General features: G+C 36.5%; 2 protein-coding genes and 1 pseudogene across 3 annotated transcripts; 1 reads left to right on the forward strand and 2 right to left on the reverse strand.

The window, feature by feature from the left end:
- Window positions 1-2,337: 2,337 nt before the first annotated feature.
- LOC112090221 (histone-lysine N-methyltransferase family member SUVH2) lies at window positions 2,338-4,950 on the forward strand. Its single transcript, XM_024160951.1, has 2 exons — window positions 2,338-4,503; window positions 4,680-4,950. Exon 1 carries the CDS (start codon window positions 2,479-2,481, stop codon window positions 4,462-4,464), a length of 1,986 nt encoding a protein of 661 aa, XP_024016719.1. The 5' UTR covers window positions 2,338-2,478; the 3' UTR covers window positions 4,465-4,503; window positions 4,680-4,950.
- A 109-nt stretch (window positions 4,951-5,059) lies between these two features.
- LOC18028019 lies at window positions 5,060-8,133 on the reverse strand (annotated as a pseudogene).
- Window positions 8,134-8,703: 570 nt separating this feature from the next.
- On the reverse strand, window positions 8,704-10,630 carry LOC18028020 (auxin-responsive protein IAA13). 2 transcript variants are annotated; one of them, XM_024148497.1, is made up of 4 exons: window positions 10,131-10,630; window positions 9,311-9,721; window positions 9,159-9,220; window positions 8,704-9,069 (listed from the first exon to the last, which is right to left on the reverse strand). In XM_024148497.1, the coding sequence occupies exons 1-4, from the start codon at window positions 10,358-10,360 to the stop codon at window positions 9,020-9,022; spliced, it is 753 nt and encodes a 250-aa protein (XP_024004265.1). In that variant the 5' UTR covers window positions 10,361-10,630; the 3' UTR covers window positions 8,704-9,019. The 2 variants fall into 2 exon arrangements, with proteins under 2 accessions (XP_024004265.1, XP_006410469.1); XM_006410406.2 differs by having other exon boundaries at window positions 9,311-9,718; window positions 10,131-10,610.
- Window positions 10,631-12,704: the final 2,074 nt, after the last annotated feature.

Raw genomic sequence — 12,704 nt, forward strand, 5'->3', positions numbered from 1 at the left:
TTTTTTATTTTTATTATTAAATTTGTTATAAATAGATTTTTAAAACAATTATGAAAAAATTCATTCTTGAAAGATATAAGAAAATTATTAAATTTATATGATTAAAGATAAATAAAAATGCGTCATTTAATTGAAAAAAAAAAGTTGATCCCGATTTTTTTCAAATAAATCATGATTTCTCAAATCTATTAACTTTTTGTTAGTTGTTTTAAATTCAAAATAGAGCTATTATTACAGAATCTTTAATAATATAGATTTAAAATACGAAAAATGGTTTAAAACGCAAGTGTAAAGATGTTTTTGTAAATTAGTACTTTTCAGCTATAAGAAGAAATGTAAATTTCTCAAAATAAATGACAGTTATGCCCTAAATTATTTGGAAAATAAATAAATAATACAAATTAGACTAAGCGCATCCAAGCCCAGCCCATGGTATAGGCCAAGTAGGCAATGGACTAGGATCCAAATTTTTTTTAGCATAATTTTGTCATTAGAATTTTTTTTTCTTTTAATTCTTAAGAAATAGGGCACATTTTTAAAAAATAAACTATGACCTTGCATGGGCTTGGGCCGGCACTGAGCGCATCCATACAATTCTTTCCACATTTCACCTACCATATTAAGATGTAATTTAGAAGATTTTAAAACCATATAAACGTAATCCAAAGAGATAACAAATACTTCTCATGGGTATAAATACAAGAGTTTTCGGCATCAAATCATCATCTCGAATACATTAAAATCTAGTTTGATAAAGATCAAAAGTTGTCTTCTCTTCAAGAAATGAGGTATTCTACTAATCTATATTTCTTAATTTATTTATGTTTAGATCATGATTTCTAGTTTTAAAGTTGATGAGAGTGTGAATAAAGGTTTCTAAACTATACGAAATTTTTTTTTTTGAAAGAGAATATAACTACAAATTTTTTGATATTATGGGTTTATACAGTTAAACAAATTATCAAAAACCAGAATAACCAAAATTAGTGTAAAATTGGTGGCGCTGTAAATTAAGGTTTTTCAACTATAAGAGAAAATATGAAATTTTTATTCAAATTTATAAACCATTTCTTAACTGAAAATCTAACAATAAATTGTATATTGGGTTAGGTTTCTCCAATATTCAAAATTGCGCTAGGACGTTAGTCGGAACTCCGACTAACGCCTAGCCCAAAAATCAGTGATTAATAAGTGATTAATCTATTTAATATTTAATTATTTTAAATATTTAATTATTATATTTCTTATAAATAGATTTTTTAAACAATTATGAAAAATTTCATTCTAGAAAGATATGAGAAAATTATTTTAATGAAAATTAATAAATTTCTATGATTAAAGATAAATAGAAAATGCGTCATTTAGTTGCAAAAAAGTTGATCCGGATTTTTTTCAAATAAATCATGATTTCTCTTAAAATTTGGTCTATATTAGATATAAATTGTATAACTGCTTAATTTACCGCATAGTCATAAATCAGGTTGGTTAATGCCTAAGCAGTTCTTAGGTGGCTAGACAGTTTATTTTTTGAATAGGCAGCCAATTTTGTGAATATGGGTCCATCAATACAATATTTTTTTCTCACATTTTACCTACCATTTTTGTGAATTAAACATCTTTTTTTAATAGTATGCATGAATGCAAAAACTGATTCTGAGTGATGACGTAAAAACATTACTAATCCAAAACATCTATAAAAAACTTTTTTTTTTATTATTTCCCTAATTAAAAAAAATAACAATAAAAAGTTAGATATTGTTGACAAAAAAAAAGTTAGATTTTTTGCCATTAATATGTAAAAACAATGACTAAAATAAAAAGTGAGGAAAAAAAGTGGTACAGCGCTCGATTTATATAGCAAAATTAATTAACTATAGGAGTACATAACAAAAAAAAATTGTAAGCCTTTACCTTCATCTTAAATGAAAAAAAAAAACAAACCAAAAAAACAAGATTAGATCTAGATACATTCATATGATGCTTTAAAGCATTCTGCTAGATTGCCACCTAATATTTTCTTCTTTTTCTTTGTTACACTTCGTATTATTTTCACTGTTTTGAAAATGGTAATATGATTGTTGGTCATTGAGTTTATACCAAACGTATTTACAAAAATTTAAATATTGAAATATATTGAAATCGCGAATATAATTATATATTAAAAATTAGTTATATGTTTCAAATTGTCTCTGCGCAATAATAGTTTTTTAATTGTCTTTCATTTCATTGGTAATTTTGCGACTTGCGTAGTGTAGGAATATATTTTAACTTTTACACACTAACGTAGTGTAACGTTTAACCAATTTCAATTTTTTTTTTCCAACAAACAGGAACAACAACAACAACAACGACAAGTTCTCGGAGAAGCTGAAAGCATCTCGGAATCATGGAAAATCCCTGAGGACGGATCCGGGTCTTAGCCCGAATTCGTTTCGGACTCGAAGCCCAGGTGTTTCACTCTTCCCTTCGTTGGGGAGAATGACTACTCTCGTGCCGTTCCCGGACCTGAATCTCTTGCCGGAGTCCGCATCCTCCTCCGCCGCCGGAGTTTCTGGAGTTGCCGGACGGTCATCGGTTCAGAATCAAGGGTTCAAGGCAGAACCAATTGTTAATTGGGATGCCCAAAACCCAAATGGAGTTTCATCTGATTCCGATCATACCACTCCTCCGCCATCTTCACTTTCCTCCCCCGACATGACCGATGTTTCCACCGAGTTTGATCGCTTCGCTGAGCGTTTCATTTCTGGATTTGGGAGTCAGCAGCCCGAGGGATACGGCGAGTCCTCTGCAACCGGTTCGAAATCCGGCGAAAAACAGCCTTTGGTGACGCTTGCACCACCACCGGGATTTGAGGGTTATCGCGTTTCAAACCACGTTGCTTCGCCTCTTCCTCCACTGGAACTCCGGAGACCGCAAGAGCTCGCGAGGTTCACTATGGTAGGGGATGAAGATCAGAAACGCCACCGAGAAATCTTTAAACAAAACCGAATGATCTACGACTCTCTCCGGATTCATCTCGTGAAGGAGGATTCCGTTGCTGGTGAACGGCGCAAAACCAGAGGCGATATAAAGGCTTCGGCTTTGATGAAAAAACGTGGCTTGTGGCTGAATCAGGGGAAATACTTTGTGGGTTCAATCCCTGGGATTGAGATCGGCGACGTCTTCTTCTACCGTCACGAACTGTGCTCGGTGGGCTTACACAGCCAGCTACAAGCCGGAATTGACTTTTTAACGGCTCAACGTAGCTCCAAAGGTGAACCGATAGCCACCAGCATCATCGTCTCAGGCAATTATGAGGATGATGAAGACACAGGAGAGGTTCTGGTTTATACTGGTCACGGTGGTCAGGATAAGCTCCACAGGCAGATTCAAGATCAGAAGCTAGAAAGTGGGAATCTAGCAATGGACAGGAGTATGTTTCATGATGTTGAGGTACGGGTGATTAGAGGGTTTAAGTATGAGAACAAAGTTAGCTCTAAAGTGTTTTTCTACGATGGTTTATACAAGATTTCAGATTGCTGGCCTGATATGGGGAAGTCTGGTTTCGTAGTGTATAAGTTTAGGCTAGTCAGGATCAATGGGCAACCCGAGATGGGCAGTGCAAGAATGAGATTTGCGGAAACACTCAAAAGTACGCCGTGGATAGTTAGGCCTAGTGGGTACATAAGCTTTGACATTTCTTCCAATAAGGAGAATGTCCCTGTGTATCTATATAATGACATAGATGATGATCGGGAACCCTTAGACTATGAGTACATCTCGAAATCTGTCTTCCCTATGATTTACGCTCAAGAAGAGATCAACAGGGCTGGCTGCGACTGTAGTTTCTCCTGCAGTGAAGATTGTCTTTGTGCAAGGAAAAACGGTGGTGAGCTTGCTTATGACGATAAAGGGAATCTACTGAGAGGAAAGTCTGTAGTATTTGAATGTGGGGCATCTTGCAAGTGCGGTCCGAGCTGTAAGAACCGTGTGACGCAGAAGGGATTGAGGAACAGGCTGGAGGTTTTCAGGTCCAAGGAGACCGGTTGGGGTGTCAGGACACTGGATTTAATTCATGCCGGTGCTTTTATTTGTGAATATGCAGGTGTTGTTCTCAAAAGAGACCAAGCTAATGCTGTGTCGATGAATGGGGATACTTTGGTCCATCCGGGCCAGTTCAGAAAGAATTGGAGGAACTGGGGTGACTTATCTAAAGTACTCCCGAATCTTGTTCGGCCGGATTATCCATCTCTCCCTCCGTTAGATTTCGCATTGGAGGTGTCAAAGATGAGAAACGTGGCTTCTTACATTAGTCCCAGCAAGGAACCAAATGTGATGGCACAGTTTGTACTGTATGACCATAATAACTTGATGTTCCCTCGACTCATGCTTTTTGCACTGGAGAACATCACTCCGTTATCCGAGCTAAGCTTGGACTATGGGTCGGCCGATGAGCTAAACGGGAAGCTCGCCATCTATAACTGAGGAGTTTCCGTAGCTTGTTTCTGGATGCTTTAGCTTGAGGTAGTTTCTCAAATCAATGTTATTTCTACATCTCTTATCATAGGAGTCTCATTGTCTGTACCATTTGCTTGTTCACAACTTCACATGCCAAAGTCTTACCGTTTTGGAGTTTTCCTTGCGCAATTTTTTTCTATTCTCTCTCTGTTTTGTATTAATCTGTTGCAACAATGATGCAGATGGAGAATATTTTGACAAAACCTAAACCTTTCTCCGCTCGTTCGCTGTTCTGTCTTTCCTTCTCTCTGCGATATCTGCAAGGCAAGAACCTTCTCTTTTGTCGATGTGTATCTTATTAAGTTATTAGTGTACTAAAATGTGTATGTCTCTGTCGGTCATATGATATGATGGAGCTTTAGCTGATTTGAAAGAAAAAAAAAATGTAACAGCAAAGCAACAAAACATTCTGTAAAGAAATTTTTGTATAAAAGGCTTTTGAATTTGTTTCTTCCTTTATCTTTTGTCTTTAATTCTGCACGTTGATCAGTCTCATCATGATTTGTAAAGCAGCCCTTTTATCTCATCTGTCTGATCTTTTGAGAGTGTTGTCATTTTATGAGCCGGTCGGAGACGGACTAAAGAATATGATTTCAGGACCAAAGCATTCATTGGACATTGTGTCCTCACATAAGTCAACTTTAGAGAAATATTAGACTTTGATTTAAACATTGATGATTGCTTGATTCGAGTAAACCAGCCTCCAATACACACTATGGTTGATAGACTGGCTGCTTAACACTCTTATCAGAGAATTGTATAAGCTTGATAAATCTCCTTGGAAATCTCCTCCTTAGGCTAAGTCTCAGAGTCAAGCTTGCTCTGCTTTATTCTCATTTCCTCTGATTCTTGTCTTCAAAACAGAGACATTGTAACGACCATCTTAGACATCTCTCTGCGTTTATGCTCTCTCTCTTTAACGGCTCATTGGCTAAACCAGAGGCATCTCTCTGGAGGCATAGTATCACAAATCAACAATACGTATTTAGTGTAGTATTGTATGTCCTGCTTCCTCCTGCCCAAGAAGCTAATTACGCAGATAACAAGTGTAATGAGAAAGTTCTGGTGGTCAGCTATAATAGAAAAGAATAAAATTCCGTGGAGGAAGATCACAGATACAAAGCAACTAGGATGTCTGAGGAAAATGAAACACGAAAAGATGGTGAAGAGAATGTCTTGGATACATATAAGGCTTGAGTACAAATAAATAAAATTACTTGGAAGAGATCCAAAGATCAAACACAAGAACGAAACAGCAACCCTACCGGTTTCTGCCCCTATCAGGACGACCAATTATCTTGAAGAGCCACTCCGGCTTGTATAAAGCAACAATATGTCCTATTGGCAATCCAAACAACACCCCAGGCCAATACCCTATTGCTACTCCTTTCCAGTTCATCACCTCCTTTTCCTCTTGGTCATCTTCTTGCTTTTGCCGTTGTGTTGGGGGAGCACTAGTGTCAGAGCAAGTTTCATGGAGAGGAAGACCACAAAGCCCTGCATTCCCTTCAAAGGAGGATTTAGGTTGCCCACTAATCTGTGTCCCTTTTGGTATTTCACCCATGAGTTGGTTGTGAGAGACATTTATGTACGCCAAAAACGAGAGGCTCCCGAGTTCTTGTGGAATATATCCTGATAGTTTGTTACAGGACAGGTCTAGTGACTCGAGTTGGGTAACATTGGCAAAAGACATGGGAATTTGGCCGGTGAAGGAGTTGTTGGATAGGTTGAGCGCAATGAGTGTCGTCAAGAGACCAATAGATTCTGGGATCTGTCCACTAAGTCTGTTTGCAGAGAAATCAATGGCGACATAGAAAGTATTTACCTTTTCATACTCCAAAAGTAGACCTTTGTATTTCAAGTCTAAAGCATAAAAATAGCTATAGAGGGTATCTGTATAGTCTCCCATATACATCTTCCCGTCTCCATACATCTTGTTTGATGATACACTCCAATTTACAAAGTAATCTGGTGACAATCTCCCTGTAAAGTTGTTTTCTGATATGTCAAGTATCCGCAGCTCTGGAAATCCCAAAGGTCCTTGAGGAGGAGATACAGGGACCATAAAATGTGTTTGAATGGAGGGTAAGGACTTGCAAATCCGGCAAAACCTTAAGCCAAAAAGGAAACACATCCTTTATGTTGTTGTGCTCCACACTCAGAAACCTTAGAAAGGAACAGTTCACAAGAGACCTCGGAAGCTTCCCGCTTATTTGATTGTACCCAACATCAAGTGTTTGTAGCAGAGAATTGCTGTAAAACGTGTCGGGGATACTTCCCTGCAAGTTATTCCTCCGGAGATTGACTATCTTTAACTTGCTAAGGCATTGAGGAATTGAGCCGCTCAAGTTGTTGTAGGATAGATCAAGAGCTTCGAGAGAGCTTCGTTTGCAAGTTGAAAGAGGTATGTCTCCTGTGAAACTATTGCTCGATGCCAAGAAGAGTCTGATAGAGAGTGGTGGAGCATGAAGAGGTCCTGTGAAGGCGTTTAAACTAAAATCTAGCATTGTAACTGATGAGTTCCCAAGAACTTGTGCAGAACCATCAAAACCGTTGAAAGAATTGTTTGAAAGACTCACTATGCTCAATCGGGGAAGACTCCATAGCCACTCTGGAACTTTCCCTTTGATTCTATTGTTGGAAAGTTCTAAACGCTCTAGATTCTGTAAGGTCTTGAGAAACTTTGGGAACTCGCTGATGTTGCAGTTCTTCATCATTAACCGGTTCAGTTTTGGTGGAACGTCAGGATCTGAGCTTATACTTGTCGCCGATATTATATTACCGGAAAGCTCAAGGTTCAGCAAAGATTTGAGAGAGGAAAAGAGTTTTAAGTCAATGGGGTCGCTTACGTTTATGAAAGACAAGACGAGATCTTTGAGAGTTGTTAACTTTGAGATAGGCTCTAGTATTTTTCCATCGAAATGGTTATGTCCAAGGAACAAGTGCTCAAGCCTAGATGAAGAGGTATTTGAAACTTCGATAGGACCAGTGAGATGGTTTCCACGAAGATCAAGACTTGACAAGAAAGGCATCATGAGTAGTGTAGAAGGGATGGATCCTGAGAATTGGTTGTATGAAAGGTCTAAAATGGAAAGCTTGGTGAGATTCTGGACAAGTTGGAAACCACCAGTGAGCTCGTTATGTGAGAGATCCAACTTGGCTAACTTGGTTAGGATGCTAAATGAGGAAGGAACTTGACCAATGAAGCCATTAGAGGAAAGAGACAAAACCTGTAATCTGTTGAGATTGCTGAGTCCAGAAGGGAGTGAAGAGGAAGTGAAGTTGTTGTGAGAGAGATTGAGGTAACCAAGATGGTGAAATCCGAAGAGGATACTGTTTGGTTTGAGAGTTCCAGTGAAGCAGCTACTTGGGAGCTGCAGCTTCGTGACCGCACCAGTCGCGTTATCGCACCGGACACCATTGAAGTAGTCAGTTTGGTTGCAAGCGCGAGATTCAAACTCGTTCTTGAACTGCAGAAGAGCTTGGATCTGGTCGGGACGACAATCAGCATGTCCAACAACAAGAGCTTTTATCATCAAGAAGCTTGAAGCAAAGACACAACAGAGTACCAAGAGAAAACGAAAACGCAGACATGACATGGTCATGATGAGAACCCTTTTTTAGAAAAATAATTAGTTTGTATGAAAAAAAAGAGTCAGAGAAGATGAGTCTATCTATATATCCTTTGTTCAGTTCAGCAAAGACCAAGAACCAATCAGATAAGGAAGTGAAATCCATGTTGACGTTGATATCCCCAAGTCTCACATTAGTTCAACAATCTCACATATGTTCACACTCACTGGCGTAACAAATAGGGAAATGGCATTAGTCTGTTAATTGATTGGAGAAGACTTGGTCAAATTTGATTTGATTGAGTTTGATACTCTCAGACTCCCAATTAGATACAAACAAAACAGATGATAATAGGTCTACAAAAGACTCATGGGATTAAAACAAGGGCTAAAGCAAGGGTATAGACGGAAACTTGCATAAAAAATCCGATTGGAGTATTGAGTAAATCTTCTTTGGAAACGTTTGTTGACAGCTTAGTGTACTCCACTATCAGAAGTTAAACTGTTAAGGAATGTTTTAAATTGTACATACATCATGATTTTTCATCATCTATTTGTTGTTTCTTATGTTTCTGAAAACGCATTTCATGTGTCATGTGATATAGAGACAGTTTCTTGGATCAATCAGAGCGAATTCACAAACAAAACCCTTAAAACACGATATTAGATAAGCTTCAAATATTTACAGTGTTGTAAAAGAAATAAAGAGCATTCTCTTCCATAGTATATGGTGAAATCGCAACCGAAAAATAAAATAAAAGACAGGCCAAAAAAAAACCCTAAAGAAAAAAACCAGGACAAACCATTAGAAGAACCAAGAAACATACACATACTGGATAAGATCAATCTAGCTTCTGTTTCTTCCTTATGCTTGCTTCAGAAGTATCTTAGACTTGCAAAAACCCAAAAAAAAAAGAAAAACCTGTAACAACGTAGTGTCGAAAAGATAGCTAAACCGGTTGGTTTCTTTGTCTCTCGTTCGGTTCTTGATGTCTTGCAGCTGCATATATAAAAGATGTTTTAGTCCAAGATTTTTATTCCATGTTTTATCAAACAATAAGAGAAATCAAGACGAGATAATCTACATACCGAGTCCATTAGCTTCAGAGGTTTTCATCACTCGAAGCCTTTTCACCGACGTTATGAACATTCTAAGATATAATCAAATAACTTAGATCATTAGATTAAACATTCATCAGACATTCAGAGATGATCAACTCATGGGTTTTTAGATATGTTACCTCCATGGAACATCACCAACAAGCATCCAATCTCCTTCCTTGTCTTCATAAGTAAGTACAAACTCAGACGATCCATCTAAAAGCCTCAACGGTTTAGTGAACTGACCCGTTAACCCGATAGTACCCGGATTATTTCGAAAGAACATATCTTCCAGTGTCTGCGCCAAATTCTCATAGGAAGAATGAGCATTCAAGTCCACTTTCCTTCCTATCGCAACTCCATCCATGTTCACCTTAATAAACCCAACTTGCACTTTCCCATTCGCTTTCTTCGTGACATCTTTAGTCTCATCATCTTTCACTTTCTTCTTACCAGCTTCTTCTTCTTCCCTCGCCGACTTTGCAGCTTGGTTATTAACCAAACTGTTCATCCTGTGAGATCCAATAGGTGGCCATCCCACAACTTGACTGCTACACACAAAGCAAACATCACTCAGGACTTGTGAATATCAAAATGAATCAAGAGCTATAACCAAGAACAGATTCAACTTTTTGTAGACTTAATTCCAAGAAACAGAGCCTTTCTTCCTACAAAAGTTGATTGGTTATGTCTGAATAACTGAGCTAGCTCTTAAAAAAGCCAAACAATAAGAATCTTTAACTTCTAGACAAATTATTGTACACAGTGAGCTAGCTTTAGCAACGCTAAACACTTAAGAATCGTTAACTACTCCTAGACAAACTCTGTTCTCAGAATAGCAATTTCACATCACGCATAGAGAATAAACACTTAAAAGATCTTTATTTAAAATTGTTCATCCCTTGAAACCGAAAAAGCTAATAAAGTATTAAGCTTTTTTTTCTTGACTAAAAGACGAACCTTGAACGAGGAGGAGATGCACCTGCATGAGAAGCAGAATCAGCAGCTCGTTTAGAGCCAACAGAAGGGAAATCCTTTGCAGTCAAAAGCCTTCCACGCTCTCCCCACGCGCCGCTGCCGCCGACACCGCCTGATTTACCAATCTTGGACGCCGTTCCACCGCCAAGACTGAGCCCTAGACCCAGTTCTAGCTCACTCTCAGCTTTCCCCATCTCAAGCTCAGTAATCATTTAGAGAGCAAAAACAACAACAAAAACACGCACTATTAAGAAAGAGCCCTTAAGAATCCAAAACAAAACCCGAAAGAGAGAGTCTTTTTGGAAGTCAAGAGCAAAAACCTGGGAGTGCAAAATGGAAAGGAGACAAAAAAGAGGAGAGAAGGAAACAAGAAAACAAACAAACAGAAAGAGACAGAGAGAGGATTTTAAGGGTTTCTTGAAATCTGGAGAGGAGAGTTTTCAGAATTGAAGGAGAAGAAAGAAAGAAAGGATTAGGTGGTGGAGAGAGTGATGAGAATTGGGTCCCATATGTCTGGTAGTGGCCATACCAACAACAATGCCATTCTTCTTCTTTTTATTTATTTTTATTATATTTCTTTTAATTAAAAATTTTAACTTTTCTTCCCGACATTATCAAACTTGTCGTGCTCCCGTTGCGTTATTGTTTTCTCTTTTGTTTATTAATGAAAAACGGAACAAAATTTGTATACTATCTATATAAAAAAAAGTTGTTTGTGTGTTATATAATTTGTGGAATACTCTGTTTAAACATCACTCTTTCTTTTTCTATTTTTGCAAGAATTTGTATTCGTTTTGATGATCGCCATATGGAGTTTATTGTTTGTATTCATCCAATCTTACCAATTAAGTAGTTATGCTTTATCATGTTCGTAGAACACAAAACTACTAAAATATATAGCTAACCAGATGTGAAAAGTTGAATTCGGATCAATATTGCAATATATGAAGATAGTGGAGATACAACTGTTAAAATCTTAATGGAAAGACTAAATCATGTTTTTTTTTTCAAAATTGAAATCAAACTTAGAATATGTTGTCATCACTCATCAGTTATGTTATTATCGTTTGAACTTAAACATTGTTATGCTTATGCATATTAATATCTGTATCTAATGAGTTTTTTTTTTGGATTTTGATATATAGAAAAATTCCACTATAGTCAAATTTCAGCTGATATATATGATATGTTTACTTCATTAATCAAATCCGTTTCAATTTAATATCCATGTACTTTATAATAGAAATTAGTTTGTCGTTAAATAATGTATATTGCCCGCCCTTTCTTTTTTCGGGAGGATTATGCTTGATGTCAAATAAAGTGAGAAAACAAATGGGTACATAATAAGAATTATTAAATTAATAGTGGTGATGAAATTAGACATCATCATGTCTCTTGATATGCTATGATGATTCTTTGAAAACTTTTTCAATCGCTACTGATGTGTGGAAATTCCTCTTTCGATCGAAATCATGACTAATGGCATTATGAGAACATATATTTCACACTCTATTGATGGATTTGTTAGAAAAACGAACTCAGTTTTCTTTAATATTTTTACAATCTGAAAACAGAGTTAATAAATTCGATGGTATAACCATTACAGTCACAGAAAACAATTAGGAACAGCTGAACAAGTGGTTTGGAAATGAAAAAAAAATGAGTGGCAAATTTAATATTTCTTGTCGTAAGTCTTTTAATCAAAATTTATTAGAATTTTACATCGGAAGTTTAAAGAGAATAACACTTTTCACTTATCGCTAATTGGTTTTAACTGAAAGCTTAGAAAACTTAACAAAAATAAGTTTTATATATGGATATATATTGTTTGGGTAAATTTTTACCAATTCATATGTGTATACATAATTTTCTACTAAACCGTAAATTCTCATCTCACATTTTTGAATGAGCGACACTATGTCACTATCCTTTTAAACCGTTAAAACAACTTTTATCATCACTCTAGTGGCATTTTAAGCAGTAATCGGAAGCTAACTGCAATTTAGGTTTGTTGTAAACGAGAACTAGGAATCATAAAATGTTAACGTTTCAAAAATTTGACACAATTTTTACAATTACATATTTAGAAAAAGAAATTTACACATGTTGTTTTTTATTTCTTTGGAAATATAGACACCTAAACCTTTTTTTTCTTGCTAACATTTTAGGACACCTGAAGTAAACCTCTTCAAAGCGACGTACGTATTCTCTCTCCAAGAACCATCAGTTAGTCAATATCAAATATTTGATTCTATGTTTTTCAAGATATATCATTATATACGTTTCTTCTAGAATTGCGTGTAATTTTAATATCGGCGACTTTTTCTTCTTCATATTTTTTGCAATTTTATTCACTTCTCCTTGGGCTATCTGTGTCGTTCCTTTATAGGACAAAAGGCACGAACATTGCTTTAACTATAAAGTCGAAACCCAAGTGGGCTGTGGGGTTGGCTAAAAAGGTAAATTAAGAAAATAGATTGAAAGGTCGAAAAAAAAAAAAAAAAAAAAAAAAAGAAAATAGATTGAAAGAAACATTTTATTCATAAACCGCATGGG

This window comes from Eutrema salsugineum, unplaced genomic scaffold (assembly GCF_000478725.1).
Source record: "Eutrema salsugineum unplaced genomic scaffold, Eutsalg1_0 scaffold_10, whole genome shotgun sequence".
Taxonomy (NCBI): domain Eukaryota; kingdom Viridiplantae; phylum Streptophyta; class Magnoliopsida; order Brassicales; family Brassicaceae; genus Eutrema; species Eutrema salsugineum.

Excerpts from the sequence above, each read along its gene's own strand:
- LOC18028020 (XM_024148497.1), bottom strand. The coding sequence starts at position 10,360 with ATGATTACTGAGCTTGAGATGGGGAAAGCTGAGAGTGAGCTAGAACTG. Across the intron at positions 9,722-10,130 it reads GCATCTCCTCCTCGTTCAAG|CAGTCAAGTTGTGGGATGGC; the intron begins GTTCGTCTTTTA and ends CTTTGTGTGTAG. Across the intron at positions 9,070-9,158 it reads CTCTGAAGCTAATGGACTCG|CTGCAAGACATCAAGAACCG; the intron begins GTATGTAGATTA and ends TTATATATGCAG.
- LOC112090221 (XM_024160951.1), top strand. The coding sequence starts at position 2,479 with ATGACTACTCTCGTGCCGTTCCCGGACCTGAATCTCTTGCCGGAGTCC.